Below are 24553 nucleotides of genomic sequence, written 5' to 3'. Positions count from 1 at the left end.
TGAAGCATCTCGGGGGGGCCCATGCTGCTTGCCTGCGCTCATTTCCTTCATCTGTCCTGCCCTAACAACATTTCCACCTCATGTTGTGTTTGTCTATATCTTGTATTCATTACCTGACTTCTGTGAGTAGACTGAGACAGACTGAATTGAAGGTTTTCTCCTTAAACAGAGATGTTGCAGACAGTTGTATCTTTAGTTTCAATTTGGGTTTGCTTCCCAGCATGAAATACTTCCAACTTCAAAATTGGTATCACATTTATGTGATAAAAAGCAGTCATCCCCAGTCTCACATATCCAAAGACAGAGTATTACATAATCCTGCTGCACCAGACCTGTGCCTCAACCCCTCATGGCCCAACTCCAACAATAGATAGTCAATTTTGGCATGGTCACTGTGTTTTGACCGAGGGCTGTAAACAGATCCACTGTATCACTAAAGGCATGTACTGAGTCCCTGTCCAGCACTGAGCCACAGGGGCAGCTGGCACCGAGGCAGAACAAGAGTGCACCCTCAGTGTGTGAGAGGAATGTGTTTTCTCTGAAGGAGACGGTGCTGCTCCTCTCAACCTCGCCACTCCTGCCCCTAGCTCCATATTGAGTGTGTGGCTCTTTAGATAAGCTCTACTTAATTTAAACACAGAGTGCAATTGTATGCTAGCATAACAAGTCACAAAGTATATTTAGCATCACTGGAGGCCAATCGAAATGTGTTGGACATCAGGTCTGTACATGCTAGTTAGTAATTTCTGTATATTTTCTGATGTTTCATGATCAGTGAGTTATTATGGGAGACTGGGCATAAACAAATAGCTGGTGAAGTCTGTCTCAGTAAGATCTCAAAAAGGTAACCCTCCCTCTTCACTTACACTGGGTGTGCATGTTTATATACTTTTAACATCAGGTTAACCAGTTTCTGTTAGAGCCCGACCGATACGTCAGCAGGCCAATATCATTGTTCTATATATCAGATATGTTGGCCTATATGTGTTCAGATATACGTACAAAAAGGAATTAAAGAGAGGTAAACTGCCATAATAAATGTATTATGTGCATTTGATACTACACACCTAAATGAAGTTTTGTGTAATGTCTTTCTATTCATAGTTATTTAAAATAATATAAATATGAATCACATTTACACTTAGCGTTATCTTAAATTTACTAGTACTGGTTATGCTTGCTATTGTAGAACTGTTTTCCTTACTTTGTATCTTTACTTTTGATATATCTTTAAAACAGAATGTATTTTATGTAAACAATATTATTATTGCATACAATTTTCATTATTCTCAATTACCGATGTCTCAAAATGCCAGTATCTGTCGGGCTCTAGCTTTTGTACATGTAATACCAACTATACATGATCTGACATTTGGGTGTTTTTGTTTACATTGCCTTCAAAGGACTCTGGACAAGCTATCCCCCGTGTGGTTGAAAGCTGTATCCGCTGCATAAATTTGTATGGTGAGTTGGTTGTTGTTGTACAGCGTGTGGACATTTGTGTCACTTCAATTAAGCAATCATAACTTGTATTTGTATTTTCTTTGACGAATTCTTCTCATAAACCAAATGCAACCCGCATTTTCATTTCAAAGTCTATCTGACACTAAGTGACCCTACCAGTGGTTTCCAAGCATTAATTGTTTTGGGTGTAGTTTTCCATGTTGGTGTTTCAGTGTGTTCAGTCATGGGAAAATGCAGATTCCATCCTGTTTACAGCGGTGCAGCCTTTTCACACCCAGTTTCCAAAACAAACAAGACAGCTTAGCCTAGCACAAATTATGAGTTACAATATTGGGTTTGCAACCAGATCTTTTTCTTTTTAAACTCATAAGCATGGTTTGTAGGGTCGTCCGCTGCATCTTATGGCGCAGCAAACTAATGGCGTAGAAATCTAAAAGAGACAAACAGCAGACTAATCATGCTTCCTCCTGACCCCTGACCTCTCCCCTTATTAAGCCCTAATCCCAGCTGGGAGACACTTTAGTAAAGCTTGATTGCGGCCTCCCTGACTCATTAATTATCTTTAATTAGAAAAGTGAAGGGGCTTAACGAACAGGATGTGCCTTTTAGGTCCAACTAAAGTAGGCTTTATTTGCTGAGTGGGGGAGTTTCTTTCTGCGACCATCAGACTGGACCTATGAGCATGTTGAGTGTGTCTGTCCATTACCCTCTTCAGTCTGTTTCTCCTTCTTCCTTACCCTCTGTCTCTGTCTTTGTCTTTGTATGTGCAGGTCTTCAACATCAAGGAATATTCCGTGTATCTGGATCCCAGCTGGAAGTCAATGACATCAAGAACTCTTTCGAAAGAGGTACATTATGTATCTGTTAAACTGTATTAGCTACACATTATCACCTGGATCTTTGCTTTTGCCTCAGTGTTGTCAGACGCAAATCTTTGGCACAATTAGGGACCAATTATCAATTATGTTGACCATTTTTAGCCAGTGGGCGTTTTGAGTAGTTATTTAGGTATATTTCACATGAAATCATTATGCATTTTTAATAATTAGAGATGTCCAACTGACCTTCTCACTTGTCTGTGTCTTAGGAAACGACCCCCTGGCGGACGATGAGAACGGTCATGACATCAACTCGGTGGCTGGCGTTCTCAAACTTTACTTCCGCGGTCTGGAGAACCCTCTTTTCCCCAAAGAGAGGTTCAATGAGCTGCTGTCTTGCATCAGTAAGAACGCACACATTTTTGCCCATGATCAGTAGTTTTCTTCTGAGTGCATCTCTTTGTTGTTGATCATGGCATTACAACACAGTGTTTATCTGTTGAATCTTTATTGTGTTAAAAGATAATTTTTTTGTCATTCAAACGGGAAATGAATCCCGCTCAGGTGGATTATGGCCCAGATGACGGTCAAGTTTACATAAAAAAATACATCTCCACAGACCGTCTACTTTTTTTATTTTTTTTTTTTTATTATGCACTTGGCATTGTCCTTCTCACTGACACTACTCTGGTCTGCAACGTGCTGTGTGGACATTTTCAAAGTTAGAAACTTTAGTCTTATTAGCTAGCATCTTTACCATCATTCATTTGTATTTCCCATCAAATATAGTCTTCAGATGAAACGGTATAATTAACCGTCTGTAGTGTTTTGTCATTCGTCTTTGAAACTTTGTGTTGATACTACTCTGTGGTATTTGGTCGAGTACTGAGAAGGATATCTGTCATAAGTGGCACAAAGCAGGCCACACTTACAGGATCGTGGTGGAATGTTAAATGTCCCCAGCACTGAGCGGCGTTTGAATCCATAGCTGAATTGAACTGAAGTCCTCATAAGAATAGTCACATTGTCATTTTGTTGTGAGTCAGTTCACAGATCAGTCAGCTCTTTGTGTGGCTTTTTCTGATCTTTTAAGACATAACATGGGGGGGTGGGGCTTTAGGCTCTGGGCATAACGGGTGCTGTAATGCCTCGTGCAGCTTTGTGTGTGCCATGTGCATGTGTGTTTCTAATGTTGTCAAGAGTGTGCGAAGTGTGTCTGTGTGCGTTTCCTGGGTGTACTTTTACACATTTGTGCAGGATGAGTGATGGGGATTCCCTGTTTACATTCCCCAGCACAACATGCCAGTGATTGCAGTGCGGGCTGAACGCCCAGCAGGCTTCATATTAAAACCCCTCTGCTTATTCCATATGGAGCAGATTAGACCAGCTACAAGACCACTTTTCCATTTAACTGCTCTCAGTTGACTTTTTTCACTAAAGCAGCGTACTGCAGCAAGTTATATCTTTCATTTGGGAATTTGCAGCAGGGATTTTTTTACGTGGGTGTTTCTCACGTGTGTTTGTAGGTGATGTACAAGCGTACAATGGAATAGATCCTAAAATAGTAGGTTCTGAAGTGCTCAGGAGCCTTGCAGAATCCTAGTTAGGTATTCATGAAAAATGAAATGCATCACAAGTATTCCAGAAGCCCATATCCCAGAAAGCACAGTGTGGCTGGAGGGTGACAGTGCTATTTTTAGCAGCCAAGCAGAGCCCCAGATCAGCCAAATAAAATAGGCTGCTTCAAGTACCACAGCGTAAACAAATAAGATAGTAATGAAAGACATAAAGGTCGGAAGTCTTGTTTAAAGTTATGACAATGCAATAAATATGTTTGAGAAAAAGTAACTCCTTTGTTGGTAATACCCTCATTTCTGCAAGGTAGAAGAAAAGAGTGCAAGAATAGAGAACTGGACAAAATGGTTTTAGAGGGATTCTGTTTTCATTTAGAGCAGGAAAAACTACTTAGCGTCCTCGTTGTCAGGTGTTACGAAGAGTGCTGAACTTCCTTCTCCTCTTCCTCTTGCTCTTCCTCTTCGGTGTCAGCAGAGGAACACAGGCTGAGGTCACCACCACAAAGTTGATACATTTGCTGTGGCCTCTATACACACACACGCACTTTAAATATCCCTACATTAGTAAATCGTTGCTGGTCCTCCAGAGACTTATAGTAATTCTGATAAGTAATTGGCTCAGCTTCCATGTGCTCTTGTATTTCTATGCTGGGAAGTGGTGCTAATCAATATGTGGATATCATCAGGTAGATGAGGTGATGCATTTTACCTGCAGCAGAGGCGAATGGACGGAAGCAAAGCAGTCTTTATTCATTTAACACTATTTTTCTTCTTGTATTACAATCCTCTAGGGATAGAAAACCTGTATGAGAGAGCGTTATACATCCGTAAGATCCTCCTGACCATTCCCAGATCAGTCCTCATCGTCATGCGCTACCTCTTCGCCTTCCTCAACCAGTAAGTTTATTGACACTAACCAGTGAATCAATTCTGTATTTCGCCTCACAATGATTTCCCCATCTTTAGTAAATGACATTCTAAATGAAGAGCATTCACTGTCATGATTTGATGTGAAAAACTTTCCCCGCTGCAATGTCCTCTCAATCAGCCTTAACTTGGTCAATTTGTCCTCCTTCTTTCTTTCATTCTGCTTCCACCCCCCCCTTTCCAGCCTGTCCCAGTACAGTGACGAGAACATGATGGACCCGTACAACCTGGCCATATGCTTCGGCCCCACGCTCATGCCCACGCCAGAAAGCCAGGACCAGGTCTCCTGCCAGGCCCACGTCAATGAGATCATCAAGACCATCATCATCCACCATGAGACCATCTTTCCTGATGCCAAAGAACTGGATGGGCCCATCTATGAGAAGTGTATGGCTGGAGGAGACTACTGGTGAGGAGTGATGCAATTTAGCTGATTAATTCCTCAAACATTAGGTAACTGTTCAGGTCATGGTTCAAATTCTTGGTCGAAAGACTCAAATGGCTTCATCGCAAATCAACCTTAGATCTTTGAGCTACAAGACGCGCACCGTCTAGCTACAAGGCCACCCTGTCACCAGTGTCTGGCGGTGAAGCTGTAGGTTATCCAGGATTAAAAGGGAAGATGGAAGGCGTTCTGATGAGATCACTTCATGCAGCTGCACAGATTTCCTCGACGACATGTAGGTTTGAGAGTCAGACAGACACCGGTGGTTGTCTTTATCCATTTTTTTCTTACCATGAATGGCACGCAGCCAAACTTCCTTCATTAGGGACTCACACAACATGCAGGTATGCATGTGCTCTCAACGCTGCAGCTGTGTCAGAAGTATGTCAGTGGAGTTGATATGAGTAATTACCCTCTCCAGTTATGCGTATGTGGTTAAGGAACATGACAGGGGAGAGCGTGTTTCAGCACTGACTTTACATGGTGGACTCTTTTTTTTATTTTTTATTTTTTTAGTGAAACAGGCTGAAACAATCACTTTAATTACCGCGATCAGACGGGGTGACCTGGCAGGGAAAGGATGATTAGGTGAATTGCAGCACATACTGAAGTCAAACAGACCTGAGTCATACCTGAGGCCCTTTGCCAGCTCCACATATGTAAGCAGTGCTTATCACTTGTTTCTCATTTTTCTATGCCCCCACATCACCACAGGCTGACAGGGATTTATCCCTGGCTAGAGCTAATCTCCCGTCTCAGTGCGGCCATGTCCCCCCCTCCCGGCAACGCACATGAAGCCCTTGGGAGATTTGTTGTCTTGGCTTCCTCCCTTTCTTGCAGGAGAGGAGGCGACTGGTGACATGCTAGCAGGGGAGGAGACACTTAGATCCTGGCAGGGGTAAACTGTGTGTGTGGCATTACCAGCAGCTCTCTCAACACCATGCCAGAAGAAGACCATTTACTAACAGAGGTCTGACCCCAGACGGAGGATCTAAGCCTCTCACAGAATAATGACCGCTATTTGAACTTCCGTCTTCCCTTTATTCATTGTACAAACCTCCCTTCCTCCTTGTCATCTTCACTGAAATTCGACTATTGTAATTTGAGCCAAAGTCTTACGTTTTTTTTTAAAATTACTTAGGAGATAGTGTCTTCAAACAACTTTTGTTTCCTGGAAGGAAAAGATACAGGCTTTTTTTTTTTATCATATGAAACTATCCCTTGACCCCTGACCCTGCCTTGGCTGTGACCCTGACAGTGTGCATTGTTGTTGTTGTCCTCCCCCACACAGTGAAAGCCCCTACAGTGAGCATGGAGCCCTGGAGGAAGTAGAAAATGAGGGAGGGACAGAGACACACACCAGCGAGGACGGTGAGTAACTATGCAAACTTGTATGTACATAATAACACATATTTCAATTAAATGTGTACAATTGTCCTTTTTGCACGATTGTTTTCCACCAAACTGCATTTTATTTATTTTTTTTTTGGGCATTTCCGCCTTTAATTGATAGGACAGGTTGACTAAGAAAGGGGAGAGAGAGGGGGAAGACATGCAGGAAATCTGCCACAGGTCAGATTCAAACCCTGGGCCTCTGCGTCGAGGACCAAACCTCTACATGTCGGCGTGCGCTCTACCAACCAAGCTTAATTTAACATTACATAAATTCAACTTAACTATCAAGAAACACACACTCACTCATAAAGTAAATTTCTGTTCTCTGCTTAAACGCCATGTCCATATTGAAACTTGCTCTTGTGTCTGTGGCGCTGCGAGGGTTGAATCCAGCTCTCTGCATCTCACTGCAGCTAATCCTGCCTTTCAGCCTGTTAAAAGCAGTAACCTTGAAGGGCCAAGGAACTGGGCTCACAGTGATGGACCGCCATTCATATTCTAATGATTTTGCTTCTCTCTCTGGGCCTCGGGACACTTTCACACTCCCCCTTTTACTAATTCCAGGGTGGTCTACACCAACTGGATCTTTTTGGGAGAGAAATCTTGTTTTCCAACAGTCGCAGTTTTGGGTTAAAAATGTTCAATTCCCTTAATTTTTTCCCAGTGAATTTGTAAAATAATAGCCAATGTATGGAGTGTGTGTCAAAAGTGTCAGGTTTTAATAGCTTTCCATATATTGTACGGCCTGTGTTTACTTTACATTTAACTACATTTCCATGTGTCCAAGAGAAATATGAAGAAATACAAAGAACACCCAGCTCATGTACACACTGGAGGATACAGTAGACTTGGCGGGATATGGCGCATTTGTGCGATCGTACATGTGGTCCTTTGTTTGAGTGAAATGAATACCAGTTGGTCTGTATCTAAATCAAATAGTGAGTTAGTTGAAACCAAAATATCAGCCAGGGTCAGACATTGTTGTTATAAAAAAAAGACAATAAAACTTCCAGCTCATTAAAAAGTGATTAATATCCGTGACAGAGAGCTGACAAGATGTAGTCACTGTGAGACAAAAAGAGTCAACCTATAGTTGAGCTGAGGCTTCATATCTTACCTTAGTAACAGACTTTCCCTAAACCTGTTTCCATGGTGACAACTGCCCCAATCCTGTCTCACACCCAGAGATGATTTTACGGGCTCCCTGTCACCAATGCGTCATCAGTCTCCATAGAGAGATCATGGAAATATGGTAGATCTGGTCTCATTACATCAGCTGTTAATCTCTCTGCTTCCAAATCAAAGTCATCATCATGATGTCCTTCATAATTAAAAAGGACTTCTGATTAGCCAAGGAAGCGTCTCTCTGTGAGGATTTCCCTGTAAAACACAGATGGTAGCTATCAACTCTTTGAGTAATTAATGGAAGATTATGTTTTCCAGAAATCCCTTGCTATCATGGTTTTGTTCCAAAAGCTTCTCTGAGCGGACTGAGAGGATGTCCTCACTGACTTGAGTCCCTCCCTGCGGAGTCTTGAACTGTGGTCAAGTTATTGTCGTCAGTTATTTTTATATCCCCATGACCTCATTTGGATTTCAGACACAAAAGCAAACCTCTTTTCCTGTTCGGTTACCAGCATTTGATTCTGCAGACGTTTATTATATGCCAGTTATATGTTCACTTTCTTCTCAAGGCTTGAAATGTGTTTGCCCTCTTTGCCCTGAAAGTAAGTGAGCACAAGGCAGACAAGAGAGAGGAGTAAAGTCATTCCACATGCTGGTCTAAGTAGCTGTCCGGAAATGATTCTGCCTCATGGGCGCAGCCCCCCCCCCCCTCCCGGAGTGCGTTAGAGCTCATTAGCTTAGATAGATGATCTGGACTGGCCAGATGTTTTTTTTTAAGTATAGTCCCAGTTTGTGGCTCTTGTGTATTAGCATTACATTGGAGTAACAGAGCTGAGCATCCAATTAACCAAAAGATAAGCAGAAAGTCATTTCATTTGCAATGAAAGTTTGTACAGACATTGTACCACCATGAGGTCAAAGATTTCACTTATTCTGTGAAATTTGGCACGCACATTCATGTCTCCCTTCGGGAGAACTGTAACAACTTTTGGGATCCCTTTCCTTTTTATATAGCGCCATCATCAGGTCAAAACTTTAGTTTCTCCCATACTTTTGTTTATGACCAAATACCTCAAAAAACAATGACATCAGCCTCACCTGCACTTTGTGTGTTGTGCTAACTGGCAAATGTTAGCATGCTAACATGCTAAACTAAGATGGTAAACGTGGTAAACATTATACCCGCTAATCATCGGCATGTTGTCATTGTCCTTCAGCATATTTCTGCTCGGGGCGGACACACATGTCAGTCTCAAGGAGCCTGCAGATTAACTGTCCGTGTTTGGAGTGGCACTTCTCACACACCATCAATACATTGATGTTCTATCTGCTGGTAAATTTGCTACGAGGTCAAATGTGAACTAACTGGTACATTGATTATATATCACTTCGCAAGAGTGTAGCAGGATGTCCTTGTTGTCAAGTGCCCTAGGCTGCCAGGCATACTGTATAATGTTAAAGGGCAGTGTATTTTACTGTACTGTCCCTTTTTCCCCATAAAGAGCCTCATCTAACCCGCATTCATCTTTTTAAGTCCAGCATGAAGTCTCCTGCTCTGTTTGTAGCAGCTAGCATCTGAGATTAATATTTGTCTTCGGGAAAAGAGTGAGAAAAAGGAATAAAATGTGTTTTACACCCTCTCCTATTGTACTGATCTCACATATCTCACACAAAGCTTCTGCTCCCCTATTTCTATGTATGAACATGGATGTAGAGCAACATCCACCCCGACTCTGCTCCACTGGCTTGTGTAAAACATCTGACAGTTCGTATCTCTTATACCACAGGCCTCCAGTTCTCACGGTTCAACATTTCTATAACTCCAGTCGCAGTGTGAGCGTGCATGTGTAACCTTGGGTGGTTGGGTCTGAAGCGATTCTCAGTTATAATTGCACAACATGACAGAGGGGATCCTTTACCACGCTGAGATTTGAGTTTATGGCCTGCACACTGTGTGTGTGTGTGTGTGTGTGTGTGTGTGTGTGTGTGTGTGTGTGTGTGTGGACTGTGGATAAACATTTGCAGAATGGATGGATGGATAGGTTGAAGTGAGAGACGGAGAAAATGGAGAGGAAGAGAAATCCTCTGCACCTATAGGGCTCCGTCAACTTTATTAACAGCCTTGTCCGCTGCAGTGCAGCCCAATTAATTCAGACCGTAAATTCCTGCTTGTCACATTTTATTGGAGCCACGTCACATCCACCCAGTCAATCCTAACAAACCCAGCAAGGAAGGTGGCAAGTTAAAGGTTGGAAAAAATATATATAGTAGAAGTAGATGAGGTTGAACAGGACACAGAGAGAAATGAAGAAACCTCTGCTCTGCTCAGAATCACACCTCTATTTTCTCTCTCACTTGGCCTCTCTGCTCATCTGAGAAATACTTCCAAGCTCCTGTGAAAGATATACCATGATGGCTTTTCACAGCCGATACAAGCTTTAGCCATTTACTCTGTTCCCAGTGTATATAGTGAGCATGTGTTAGGGTGAGGCTACGTCTGTCCAGGGGGGTCTGTCTGACTTAAAGTGAGATAAGAGGAGGGCAGAGGTAGGAGTGAGGGAGGAATAAAGATGCTATTTTTAGACCTGTGTTGCTGTATTGCATGCATATTGGCTCGGAGACTTGTACCTTTTGAAATCGACTGTATCTGTTGTTGAAAACACAGATGTTTTCTTTAGGACAGACATCAATATAATACTGATGTTCAAAATAATAGACTAAGAAAGAGCAATCAACACAAACAATAAATTAGAATAATAAATTGAAATGAGGCATAAAACTGCTCTACCACTGGTTATTACTATCTGTAATAACTTTCACTGGTCTTTCCCATGTTCATTTCCCATGTCACTGATTCCAGGCTCTACTTGTACAGTTATTGAGTAGGTATCAACCCAGTCTAATGATCCATACAGTGGCTGGCATGCCCCTGAGTCATATAGATCTCCTCTCAACAGCTTCTATAAATATCCTGCTAAAGCTCCTCAGGGCCTGTTGTTGCCCTGGCCTGGTGTTGTAGACCCAGGTTACTATTGACTACAACTAAAACAACCAACTGGCTCAGCACACTTGAACTCCATGTGCACAAACTGTCACACATGAGCATCCTCGTGCACAAACATGCCAGTATTAGACCTGACTAGACTCTCCTCCATCAGAGCCAGTATGTATTAAGTGCATGTGTTATCTCTCCGTATTAAGATTTTTATTTCGTAAGACTGCACCACTTGTATTAATCATTAGAAATGTCTGCACATGCGATAAGAGCCGTCTCTACTTGAGGTCTTTGCCCTGTTTGACATACCTGACCTGTCTAATCCTCTCTCTGTTGACAGAGGGCGAGCCCATTGAAGCCATTGCCAAGTTTGACTACGTTGGGCGCTCTTCCCGAGAGTTGTCCTTCAAGAAGGGCGCTTCCCTGCTGCTGTATCAACGGGCATCAGAAGACTGGTGGGAGGGACGGCACAACGGCATCGATGGCCTGGTTCCACACCAGTATATTGTGGTCCAAGACATGTGAGTGTTTTTCATTGAGCATTATTTTAGATATGACTAAGTAATGCATGAATGTATCCAATCAGCATCAAGCGTATGAGAGCATGCTTTAAGGCTGAATAACAGCAGATGAATGTAGGATATATAGAATATAGGAATTAATGAGAACATCTTATAAGTTACATGTATAATAAAGGTTATATTCAGTTTCCTGTTTTAAATGCATGCAAAGAAGCTGAATCATGCACATAGTTTGCATGCAAAGTGAATACTAATACCAGTCCGATCACCTCTAACGACCTAGTCTCTTTGGGTTCTTTGAAAAAAAGAATCAATAGAAATATGACTTTATAAAGCAGTGCATGCCTTTTTACATATTCTGTGTGAGTGCTGTAGCCTTAAAGCAAAGCTCGTGTTTTTAGCCTCACTAGTAGCATGGCTCTAATCTGTGAAGTCAATGTCTGTCTGTTGATCGGTCCACTACTTTGGTCCAGACTGAAATATGTCAGCAACTATTGAATGGATTGCCATGAAGTCACTCAGTCTTGTTGTCACACAAGTAAAAAAAGAATCCTACAGGGGGTACACTGGGGAAATGTTGCTTTCTACTCCTAAACTACTACCAGCTCCACTCAGAGCCTGGGTGGTGGTTTAAGGAACGGTCCTCCAGCTCTCCCTGGTGATATCCCTGTGGGTTAAACAACACACTCGTCCCTGTTGACTTTGCTCTATAAGAGGCCGTGGGCCATCGGTTGGCTGTAGGGTCGTGCATAGAGGACCTTCAGCTGTGTTTGTCCTCAACGCTGCTGTTGTCCCCGCTCTGTGAAGCATTCTCCATCTCCAGGGTCCTCAACCAGCCCTTCTGTCACTGTTCCCCATTCTCAGCACTAACAAGCACACACACTGCCATGGTGACTGCTGGCCCCTAATGGACTGGATTCACCGTCTCGTTAGGACGGGAACAGAATCACACCAATCACTTAGTAGCTGGCCGACAAAATGGCCATTTAGAATCCCCTCTTTCCTCCCCTGTTCTTTCCCTCGTCAGTGTGCCGCTATCAATAATTCACTGCTGATGGGGTGTCCTCTTAGTTAATGAAAGAGCAGGGGGATTTACAGCTTTACGGGTTGTCCCCGAGGGTAGTAACATCCTGCTCTCTACTCAAACAGAGCAGGCTCAGGAGTGTAAGAGCACACAGGGTTGTGATCTTCACTTGTCCCATAAAAGAGCCCAGAATAAAACGTGCAGAGAGACATCCGAGAGGCCGCTTTAGCACCGGATGTCTCTCTCAAGACTCGACTGTCTTGTTCAAACTTTCTCGCGTAAATTTTGTTTACTGCCGCCTCTGCTTTGGAAAAGTGCTCGTCCTTGCTTTGTCTCCGTCTGCGTGCATTCATGTGGATACACTAAATAAGTGACTGTGTTTAATATGGGATAGTACACATCAGAGGCAGCACTGCAGCTCAGTAGCTCTGATTACTGCCACCTGACAGACACCAACTGTGCTCAGTATCCAGTCATACACCTCACTGAAACCCCTACAGCTGGCTTGTGTGTGGGTGTGGGTATGTGCGTGTGTGTCACAGTCACCGGAATACAGAGAGGCCGAGGAATATGACTCATCTGACTCTGTGGACCTTGGGAGGGGCATGCTGACTCACAGGAACTGATATCAAATGCTGCCATTGAAGAACGGTGCAAATATGAAAGATCGACTGATTTGCTGATTTCTCATTTCTTTCTGTCACTTCCTCTTGCTCTCTCCGTGTCTCAATGTCACTGTCTCTGTGTCCCAGAGATGACACCTTCTCAGACACTCTGAGTCAGAAGGCTGACAGCGAGGCCAGCAGCGGCCACGCTGGAGAGGATAAATGCTCGGGAAAAGACATCAGCTCGCCCTCTGACACCAGGATCTCTGAGGCCTACATCACCAGGTTTGTTTTCACACGGCTGTATAGCTGCGCTATATTGGACTGCATATCATAAACAATGTCTGTAAAGGGATCTAAATAAGGAATCTGGCATTGAAAAATCTTTGCATTCTCCATACCAGTGGTTTTCAAACTTTTGTGCCCAAGAGACACCAAAGTGCAAGCCACAATCCCAAGGCACACCTGTATTCAATTCTGTGAAAGATCTGTTTAAAAATCCTTTATTACACGTATTATCACTCTGTAAACGTTTATATTACCGGTACCGCATTCCAGGTACTGGAATTGGTCAAATAAACGTACTCAACGGTACCTTTTTTCTGTACTTTCTCTGTGTAATAACAAACATTTAATTCCAGTTGTAAGTCCAAACCTATTTATCTTATTTACTTACATGTTGTTCATTTTAAAAACCACACAAAATAAAAAAAAAACTTTCTCACTCCCTCTACGCTCTCAAACCAGTCCCTACAACCCCCAGCCTGTCAGTCTGTAACCAGGGCCATTATATCATATTGCAGTGTATGTATTTGTGTGTATTGTACAGCAGCAGTGATCTGGTTGGAAAGGGAACATTAGCATGAGAAGTTACAAGACACAGCTGCTGATTAGATAAAGATCATCTTTTAGAAATGTAATGACCTAAAAAAAATTCCAAAGGAAAAGAAACGGCCACAATTTTTTCACCAAAGTGCCTAAAAAAAATATTTCTTGCAGTATTGTAGAATAACTACGTTCATTAGACATATGGGTATTTATGATTTCTTACTGCACTCAAGAATACAGTAGACATTAGAGCTGGGCAATATATCGATATTATATCGATATCGTGATATGAGACAAGATATCGTCTTAGATTTTGGATATCATAATATCGTAATATGGCATAAGTGTTGTCTTTTCCTGGTTTTAAAGGCTGCATTACAGTAAAGTGATGTTATTTTCTGAACTTACCAGACTGTTGTAACTGTTCTATTATTTGCCTTTACCCACTTAGACATTATACCCACATTACTGATGATTATTTATCAAAATAATTGTAATAAATTGTGTAAATATTTTGTGAAAGCACCAATAGTCAACACTACAATATCGTTGTGGTATCGATATCGAGGTATTTGGTAAAAAATATTGTGATATTTGATTTTCTCCATATCGCCCAGCCCTAGTAGACATTGAGACACATGTTCTCATCAAGCATCCCACTGTTATATAGTGGCATTCCTCCTGACACCATAGTGACCAATGTATGACCATGACACATCTTGGAATTCACATTGGCTTTATCTAATGAGACACGGCCAATCCAATAACGACTGACAGCATGTCTGGCACAACTTCAGTGTTGCATCATCTAAGATGCTTAAATAGCTTCAGGTGTGACTACCAATACCTAAACTCCAGATACTTTAAATGTTTTATATAGAGATGGACTTGGACTCTTGTATGTTGCTGAAAATAACCATGTTTTCAACCTTTTACTTTAATGCAAGCTCGCACTGAGAGCATATTAACAGAATGTGTCAGATTTGCCTGTTGTACGATAGGGCTGGGTTAAAGTAATGGATTCTCTTATTTCAATCGAATCTTTGCGTGAGTGATCTCATATCGATTAATAATATGCCAAAATCGATCTTTTAATATATGCCTTTTCACCATGGATGTATAAGAGCATCACGTGACACACACAGGGCTTTCAAGCGGCGGGAGCGGAGTTCATGTCCCCGAAGAAGTTAAGGGTAAAACACACGACTTTCACCCAGGAAACCTGTGTTCGCGTCCCGGGAGTAGTACTTAAAAGGACAATTTCGGCGCGAAATGAACCTAGGGGTTAATAACACTTGTGTACTGAGTCGACCGTTGTCTGGGATATGTTTTCATGCTAATCGAATGTTTCTGTAGCTTGAAACAAGCTAGCGCGAACCGCTGATTAGCTTACAACGCTAGGCATTCGGGGCACTGGTAGAGTAAAAATATATCGGTTATATCGGTATATTTCTATACCACTAACAAGGCTCAAAATAGCACCACACTTCCACGGTAGCATAATGAGGTTCCCTACATGTTAAACAAAGCATTGAGAACATTTGTAAGTGTACAGACAGTTTATTAAAAAGATAGTTTATAAAGACACTACCTTCGAGTATACAGGCAATTACCATCTTGGGAAAACAGTCACGATCAGTCGAACCCCGATCGCCGTGCAACCACTAACCAGTAACATAGCTCAGGCAGGACGTTGGTCGTTCAACTGATCGTGACTGTTTTCCCAAGATGGCGATTGCCTGTATACCCGAAGGTAGTGTCTTTATAAACTAATCAGCGGTTCGTGCTAGCTTGTTTCAACCAAAGAAACATTCGATTACCATGAAAACATATCCCAGAAAACAGTCGACTCGGTACACTTGTTATTAACCCCTAGGTTAATTTTGCGCCGGAATTGTCCTTTAAGGGGACCCGTGTTTTAACTCAAACGACAATCTTTTTTTCTAATCTTAACTAACGTTAGTCATCGCCGCAGGACAGTCACAATTTCTCGGCTAAACTCTACTGCAACGGCTGCTGAAATGACCGTAACCTCGCGATGCCCTGTACCCAGCTCACAGTAACCTTTTCTCGGCTAAAATTAACTGTAAAGACCAGAAGTACTGTCAATTAGTCAGAGAGGGGGCTTTTTTCATTGTTTACCGTGGTGTAGTTGTATAGAATCTTCAACATGGTCCCTCTACTCACTGGCTGTAGTCTACATTTGCACTATATTGTGTTGACGACAGCTGTAGTTTGTTAACGACTGTCATGTTAGCCCTGTTAAGTAAAAAGTATTTGAAATTTTTTGGGGGGGGGGTCATTTCTTAATGTACCTGGTGCATTATAAAAACATATTTGAGGGTTTCTTCAAGTTCTCTGAGAATCCCTTTTATATCCAAGCAAAATTGGTATTGTAACTAAAATTTCCCTAACCTAAGTGATATCGAATCGGAAATGTAATCAAATCGGGACCTTGTGAATCGGAATGGATTCGGTGTGCACCCAATCCTCAGTGTTTACATTGATGCTTCCTCCTGTCATCCTGTATCCTCAGCTCACCTCTCTCCACAGAATTGCTACTGGAGAAATCAACTTCTCCTACTCTTATTTTATTATGATGAGTATTAAATACAGACTGGTATCAGCTGGTACACAACATACTGTATATATATAGACATGCACAGGGAGGGATGGCACACAGAGAGGAGACACACACATATCCAGTCACACCTCAGACTTTTTGGCAGCGTCTGCTGGTTGCGTGCCAGAGTTTTGTCTCCCGCTCGACTCCTCATTGCATTGCACTGCATTTCTGCTGGTGGAGTAAGCCACCTTGAAGCGTCTGTTCCTCCCTTTTGCCAAGCACATGAACAAATGCTGTTTCATTCAGAGCCACGCCCACTCCCTCTACTTCACCGTTAAAATGTTGATGATTCACACTAGAGGCAATATTTACACCACTTGCAGGTACTTGTGTGTGGATGGAGAATATATCAGAATGAATTGTCTTTTTCACATCCGCCTTAATGACGCTCCTCAACAACACTCTACCTGTCACCAGCTACCACCTGACCCCCAACTCTCTCTTCTACCCCTCCCACCCCCTGCCCACTCGCTTTTCTGCTCTTCCATTCAGACAACCCTCATGTGTGTTGAATCATTTATATCCTGAGCTTTATTTAGAATCTTTTCCTCTCCTGGTGTTCTCCATCAACAACAACACACTCACCAGACAGGACCTCTTGTAGAGTGTGGCATCATGATCACAGCGAGTGTCGGTAAACAAGAAGATTTAAGTTAGTGCCCTCTGTTAGTGGAGAGGATCCACATTTACGGGATCAGTTGGTCCGTTTTTGTTTTGATGGAGAGGAACTCCTAGAATGCCTTGTGATTGACATCATTAATTAGCCAGGGCCATATAAACGTTAGGTGAGTTGAGCTGTCAGTGTGGCCACAGCTTGCAGAGTAAGTTGCAGTGCCTGTTGTACACTCCCTAAGGGCCACTGGTGTTATGAATGTAGACTGCTCCCCCTGCAGGTTGTCAGTAGGTGCTGCAGTTGTTTACTCATCCAGATTTCTCACTGCAGTCAGAAAAAAAATATATATATATATATATATATATATATATATATATTTCTCTCACCGAGCACACCAGCCCACCAACAAGTCTTTATTTTTCAATGTCTAAACTATCTTCAGTAATTATTAATGTGCACACAAAAACTATTTTTACATTAAAAGATTTGTTCACACTTTAGTGTTTTGCAGTGTGTGAGCGGGTACGGGTTTCATAGTGTTACATAAGCACTCATGGCCGCTTGGATTGAGACTCTCTGGTTAATGCAGATGAGTAGTTTTCTGCGAAGAAATTAATATATTGGGGAGATAAAAGGCAGCACTGTGGCTTTACGCGAAGAGCTGCAATTACATTCTTTAAGACCCTCACGGTCCTTCATATCCATACTCATTATTGCTTTAAGTTTAGCGCTGTGATGAAGCTGCCTGTAAATCTTAATGATAATGACACAGCATTCATTAGGCAGCTGTAAACTGCCAAACAAAGCCATTTGCCTCGGAGCAGTAATTAAAGGATGAGTAATTCTATACTTGTTCATCACAAAGAACCAATAATGCAGAAATAAAATAGTTAACCTGGCATGTATCAGCTCTTAGATGTTATGGATTTAATATCTCTAAAGTTGTCACCATTTAAGAAAACGTTCTACCGACTGAAAAAGTGACTGCACGATAATGAAATGATATTATCGGTTTCCTTTTTTACCTTAAATGAGATGTCACGTTACAATTAAATTATTACGATTACATTTTAGTGCTTTGCCAACAGCCACGCGTAAACATATTTTCAGTCATCTAGCTGCTAGAGTGAAAGTGATGATAGCTGCTTTGATTAAACATTACAGCTCTTGTCTGCAGCTAGTGTAGTGCTGGTAGTCATAAATAGGCAGAACCTATTGGAGCCATACTGAGGAGGATGTGCTGCTCTATTGGCCTTTTATGGAGCAATAGAACCGCTTTGATAGAGGAGATGTTACTGTGGAGAAACACTGTGCATAACTCAGCAAACAAGTACGTATTAAGGAGTGTGTGTGTGTGTGTGTGTGTGTGTGTGTGTGTGTGTGTGTGTGTGTGTGTGTCTGATCAGACACATGCGTGTTCAGCTCTGTCTCTCCATGTTTCAAATATGTGTGTCATATCAGGTGTGTATGGTGCTGTGCTGGTCCAGGTTCAGATGGAGGGCAGCCGTAGCGTCTCCCAGGGACTTTTGTTTTGGTGTTCTGACAAACCACAGGCCTCCCTCCTCTGGCTGCTAGCCAGGCCCACTCTACCTGCTCTCCAAATAAGCTGCTCGGAGCTGTTTGGCACTGACGTCAGGGTTCCTCTTACACCACTGATGATTGTTTTGGGGTTTTTTTCCACAGTGGCAAATGTTTGAGGAGGATGCATGCCCACATATTGTAATTGAGCATCCAGTTTGGAAGGTTTCCATATGTGGAGTAATGTGTGGCATTACTGTGTCTGAGTAAGACCCAAAGGAAGCCCTTACATAGATTAATTGGGGGCTTAAATAAATACATTTTAGGCTTAAATAATTTATATAGCAGTCAATCTAAAAACTTTTTCTAAAATATTTACATTTGGGAGATGCAAAGTGGCACACTAGCTGTAATTAAAAAGATAAAATGCTTAACTCAAAGGGCAATGTTTGGGTATGAGGTGATGCTAAAAAGCTGTAATGCAATAAATGAATGATTTGCTTTGTTGTTTCCTCTCCGTCCCACTCTTCTATCCCAGCAGGCACAAGAAAAGATCAGACCCCCCATCTCGGCGGCCCCCTGCCCGCCCCAGTGATGTTCACTGCATGGTGCATCCCTCCCAGCATAGTCACGGAGGACACGGAGGCACCCCGGAGATGGGCTCCCCGGTTCTAGGCCACTTCAGCCCCCGGGACATGCTGCGGAGTCGCAACCACATGCTGGCGGACAGCCCTGAACGCCGCCGCCGCACTGGCCACGGCAGTCTGACTAACATCAGCCGCCACGAGTCGCTGAAGAAGATGGAGAGCCCCCCGATCCGCCGCTCCACCTCCTCGGGCCAGTACCCAGGCTTCACCGACGCCCCCCACCACCACCACCACCACCACGGCGGCAAGCCCCTGGATCCGGAGACCATCGCACAGGTCAGCGCGGGACGAGCGGCGACCCGACCGCAGCTCCCTCCACCATCAAAGCCCTGCCCCGCCCTGTAAAAACATAGTCAGTCCCTGTCTTCTGCTTCCTCTGGCTGCAACTGTGTCCGTGTGCTAAATACACGCAAAAGACTAGCTTCGCAGGCAGACAGCAGGGAGCATAGCTCGACACTGGGACCCCGTCACAGAATATTTACTCTAGGCTTGCTTGTGAGCATACAAAAAAACTCTGATATATGAACAGCTCTTACAAAATATACCAATGCCTAACTGGTAATATGTTGTGTTTAAGCAGACATCCATTATTGAATCACAGCTGATAGGAAGGCTGCGGCTGTAATTTGTTGTCACATACTCAGTACAGTAGTAAAGCCACGAATGACGTTTGCATAGAGCCTCAGTTAGAGAGCAGAGTTCACAGAGAGCACTCCACTATGCTGGGCTGTCTGTCTGCCTACTGGGAGCATGCTCAGATGAACATACCTCGTCATCTCTGCATCTCCTTTCGCTGTCCACAGTCATTAGCATGCAGAGGCAATGGTGCCGGTGCAAAGTAATACTCTGCTAAGTCTCTGCATGTATAATGCATGCTTGATGGTTTTATTTATTTTTAAACTCTCACTGTGGTTCTCTGTTAAAGCGTAACTCTCGCCAAAATGCAACCTAGGGTCTTTTTGTGAATGTACCCGAGTCAAACTTTCGTTTAAAAGCATATTTAGGATGGAATTGCCACTTTTAAGATTTACCGTATTTTCGTTTTTCGGTCCAATGGCCTTTTGAATGGGAGTGCTAGGGGCACTTTTATGCTAGCCTCAAAATAGCTATTTTTAAAACACTAAGAAGGCTCAACACGACATGAAACTTTGCTTGAAGTATCGCCAAGGGCTCTACACCTTAACGAAAGCGTTGACAACATTGTTTGAGAGTTTACTAAAAAAGGTTTTGAGCAACTCACTGTAGCTGTTGTTCTTCCGGTCGCCGTCTATCGAGCCAGTCAAAAATAGTCGAGGGAGGAGAGTAAAGATGGAAAGCTCCTAAAGCTTAGTTCCATATAAATGCACGGATAATTAGTTGTTATGTCGTTAGTGAAACACAATATTGACCTTGTAGTTGAAAAAGGAGCCTCATATAAGAATGACATTTCCTCCTATGGAGTCCGTTCATTCGCATTCGGAGATCGCCTATTTTTGACTGGGAAAATGGCGGATAGCGTAAACAACAACTGCTAACGTGAGTTGCTCAAAACCTTTCTTTTTAGTAAACTCTGGGTACACAAACAATGTTGTCAACGCTTTCGTTAAGGTGTAGAGCCCTTGGCGATACTTCGAGCAAAGTTTCATGTCGTGTTGAGCCTTCTTAGTGTTTTAAAAATAGCGATTTTGAGGCTAGCATAAAAGTGCCCCTAGGACTCCCATTCAAAAGGCCATTTGACCGAAAAACGAAAATACGGTAAATCTTTAAAGTGGTGATTCCATCCTAAATATGCTTTTAAACGAAAGTTTGACTCGGGTACATTCACAAAAAGACCCTAGGTTGCATTTTGGTGAGAGTTACGCTTTAACATTGCTTTTTATGTTTCCTACCATGCCGTACTCTACCGTCTCCATCTCTCACGTCTCATGCTGTTCACCTCTCTTCAATTCTCCCTCCTACCTTCTCTTTTAGATTCCTCTCATTTTTTTTTTTTTTTTAACCCAGGCCTTCCTGTCTGTCGCTCATCTCTCTCACCAGTGTTATAATCATCCTTCCATACCCCCCCCTCCCCTCCCCCTCCTGTCTTACACTTTCTCTCTCTGTCTCCTGCAGGACATAGAAGAAACTATGAATACTGCTCTGAATGAGCTGCGCGAGCTGGAGCGGCAGAGCTCGGCCAAGCACGCCCCCGACGTGGTGCTGGACACCCTGGAGCAGCGGCAGACCTCCGGCGGGAGCGGCGGGGGTCCCACGCCGGCCAGCTCCAGCGAGTCCCTCAGCCCCATCCACGGCGTCATGCTGAGGTCCACCGCCAACACTGAGCCGCCCATTCGCCGCAGCACCAGCTCCTCCAGCGATACCATGAGCACCTTCAAGCCTCTGGTAGCGCCCCGCATGGGGGTGCAACTCAAACCCCCCGCCTTGAGGCCCAAGCCCATGGTCCTGCCCAAATCCGGCCAGGCCCCGCATCCTCCAGCTGCTTCTCCTCAGGACCCTCTGGACAAGTCCTGCACCATGTAACCTCTGGCACAGGAACCAGAGATGGAAAACAAAAATCCATTTCTAGGGGGATGCAAAACGCTACCAGTGTCTACTGTCGATGGACATACAACATCTAATATCTAAGAGCGTGTAAAATACATAAAGCTGGACAGTGGTGTTTTGAAACAAGCTCATGAAGAGGACTCTGACGGGATCTGAGAGACTCGTGTATGAGTGATGACAGACCTTCTGTCTCAATAACGTGCAGTTATGTGTTAAAAATGCTTAGGTTATTATTATTCAACAAATGTATTTTATTTTTTTTATTTTTTAAGAAATTCGAACAACAAATCACAAAGGCTTCCTTCAAGGTTTTAGAAAAATGTACACTAGTTAGTTTAGTGTGCAGACATTGATGAACTATGTAACTCTGAATAGAACACGCTGCATGGAGCTCCTCTGTTCACCGCTGAACCTGAAACAGAGCTTGATGAGAACTGTAGTGACCACAGCGGCATTCTCACACATACTGTAGAACTAGATTGTTGTTGTGTGGTTTTTTTTTTTTTGCTCTTCCCTAGGAGGGCCATTTGGATTTGATGTGAACTAGTTCAAAGGCCTTATTGACTTTGAGATGTTTACTGATTTCACCTGTTAAACATTTTAAAGGTGCTGTGACTACCTGGACAGAAATGGTTTGAGGGTTGGGCTGATTACGGGCCTGAAGAGCCTTTAACAACTAACGGTACTTTGTTATCAGATAGCATTGTGCTTTCTTCACTAGCGTGTAAACTTTGCAACTTTCTTTGGCAAGGCATACCATCCGTTTGTGTCTCAGAAATGTACAAAGATCACCTCTGTGCTGGATTCACTCAAATTTATTTTGAACAGGTTTCCATATTGCCTGGAATGAGATGTAACTATTGGATAAAACCACTACTTCATTTATGAACTCTGTTTGAATTTGATGCATTCTTGAATTCCTGCGTCAAAAACTCATGATGCGTGGATACAATATGCCTCATAATAACTTATAACTTTGCATCTGTATAACAAATGAGGTGCAGTGTGAAAAATGATGATGACAAATCATCTCCTATCTTCAGAGTATATACAACACATACGCTATTATACAGTGTGGAACACATGCCATAGCTACTTTCACGCCTTGCTTGGCTTTATCTACCCAAAGACATGAGCGGGGTCTCGGCCCTCCGTATATGATGTAGGCATTCTTCATATTGACTCGTGTATAGACTAATGGCAGCGCCCTGTGGGACCGCTGCCGGTAGCCATGGACCTAATGACTGTTAGTTTGAAAGCCTCCTAATATGCTCCCCCTGCTTCCTATGCTTCTCTGAAAACAGCAGCTTGCTTTGTGTCCCTCCAGTCTGTTTTATGTTCAGGTGAGAATGTCAGTGATGTGTTTTTGTATTGTTCTCTCTCTCTCTCTCTCTCTCTCTCTCTCTCTCTCTCTCTCTCTCTCTCTCTCTCTGTGTGTGTGTGTCTTCTGTATTTGTGGATGAGGACACCTCTAAAGGCCTGGTGTGGCTGAAAACGGGAGTCTCCCACAACCGGTAAAAACGGCCCTCATGTGTGCCGTTTGAGTAATAATTCCAAATGCAATAGCCACATACAACTGTATGTGCCAGAGCTCCAACTGTGTGACTGACTGCACCCCCTGTATTTGTTTTTTAAATAACCTCAGTACTGTAGAAATAACAGAACTGGGTGCATGTCCTGGGATTGTTTGGCTAGCATAATAACACACAGAAAAGACTTGGGTTTGCGATGAATAAGCAATGCTCTCTAACGGCAGGTTTACACTATTCTTTGACTTGACAGATATTGTGCATAATAATCAAAAGAATAACTTCTGACTTACTAACTTTCATTATTTTTGTAATATTTTTTGTTATTTTGTTTTTTCTGACTTCGAACAAATGATGTAGAATAAATATCCGGAGATACAGCATGAAGCCAGTTGTAACCATGTTATCATCAACCGTAGGACTTGTAGGCTTTAAGCTACTCTGTAGTGTTATGTACATCTGTAGTATGTACTTGTGAAAGTGCCTTTGAAGATGTTTTAGAGGAACTTCAGACATTCTGTACTGTTGCATTTTCATGTCGGATGCTTTTTTTGTTGAGAAAATGCAGTGCAGAAGGAAGATGCGTCAATAAGTAACGATGCCATTTCCCAGTTATGTCAGAATTAATAATAAACAGCTTACCCATTGTGACATTGCACATTTGATGTATATAACTGTATATATGGCATGTAACATCTTAACATCTAGAGTTCTTTGAGGGCTTATACCTCCAAGGATTTCTTTCTAATAATAAAGGAAATAGTTTGTCGAGTTTGAGGTGGATTTCTTTTGTTTTTTTAATCGAGTTACTTCAACTTTAGTTTATTTATAATCAATGGTGGGAGAAGTATTCAGATCATTTTACCTGGGTAAACGTAGGAATACCACAATGTAACAATACTCTATTCCAAGTAAAGTCCTGCTCATTATGCAGAATGGCCCCTTTCACAGCATCATATTATATATGGATTATTGTATTAAATATTATACATTATAATGCTGCTTTATTGCTGTGGTTGGTTAAAACCTATGAAATCTGGTGGAGTAGAAGTATACAGTAGCCTAAAACGGTAATATTAAAGTAAAAGTATAGCAGCCATTCCCACATCATTAACAATAACATCACCCGAGGAGTCTCTGCACACTTTACAGTATAACACACGCATGCACACATACACATTGCCAATCATCAGAGTTAAAAAATATAATACATAAAATGATGGTATTGTCATGGTATGGAGGTTACTGATTGGAAGGTAGAAGGCATTTGGAATGTTTTCCGTCAGTGAAACTATAAGGGACCAGAGAAAAGACGTGTTTTAATAAGCCTAGATTTAATAAAATCTTGACAGCTACAGTGGGAGCTGTTATTCCAA

General features: G+C 42.6%; 1 protein-coding gene across 4 annotated transcripts in view; it reads left to right on the top strand.

Moving 5' to 3' along the window:
- Window positions 1–23948, top strand: part of srgap1a (SLIT-ROBO Rho GTPase activating protein 1a) — a 97776-nt gene extending 73828 nt beyond the window's left edge. For 2 of the 4 annotated variants that reach the window (XM_031283138.2, XM_031283139.2), the window contains exons 13-22: window positions 1404–1464; window positions 2235–2312; window positions 2552–2686; window positions 4648–4753; window positions 4968–5192; window positions 6520–6599; window positions 11084–11264; window positions 13041–13178; window positions 19017–19401; window positions 21217–23948. In XM_031283138.2, the coding sequence (XP_031138998.1) occupies window positions 1404–1464; window positions 2235–2312; window positions 2552–2686; window positions 4648–4753; window positions 4968–5192; window positions 6520–6599; window positions 11084–11264; window positions 13041–13178; window positions 19017–19401; window positions 21217–21624 (1797 nt within the window). In that variant the 3' untranslated portion in view covers window positions 21625–23948. Of the gene's footprint in view, window positions 1–1403; window positions 1465–2234; window positions 2313–2551; window positions 2687–4647; window positions 4754–4967; window positions 5193–6519; window positions 6600–11083; window positions 11265–13040; window positions 13179–19016; window positions 19478–21216 lie in introns of all 4 variants that reach the window. The other 2 variants (XM_031283140.2, XM_031283141.2) reach the window with 2 other exon arrangements.
- Window positions 23949–24553: the final 605 nt, after the last annotated feature.

This window comes from Sander lucioperca, chromosome 7 (genome assembly GCF_008315115.2).
Source record: "Sander lucioperca isolate FBNREF2018 chromosome 7, SLUC_FBN_1.2, whole genome shotgun sequence".
In the NCBI taxonomy this organism is placed as follows: domain Eukaryota; kingdom Metazoa; phylum Chordata; class Actinopteri; order Perciformes; family Percidae; genus Sander; species Sander lucioperca.
Note: the sequence above shows the minus strand (reverse complement) of the source record. Positions and strands in the feature narration are given on the sequence as shown.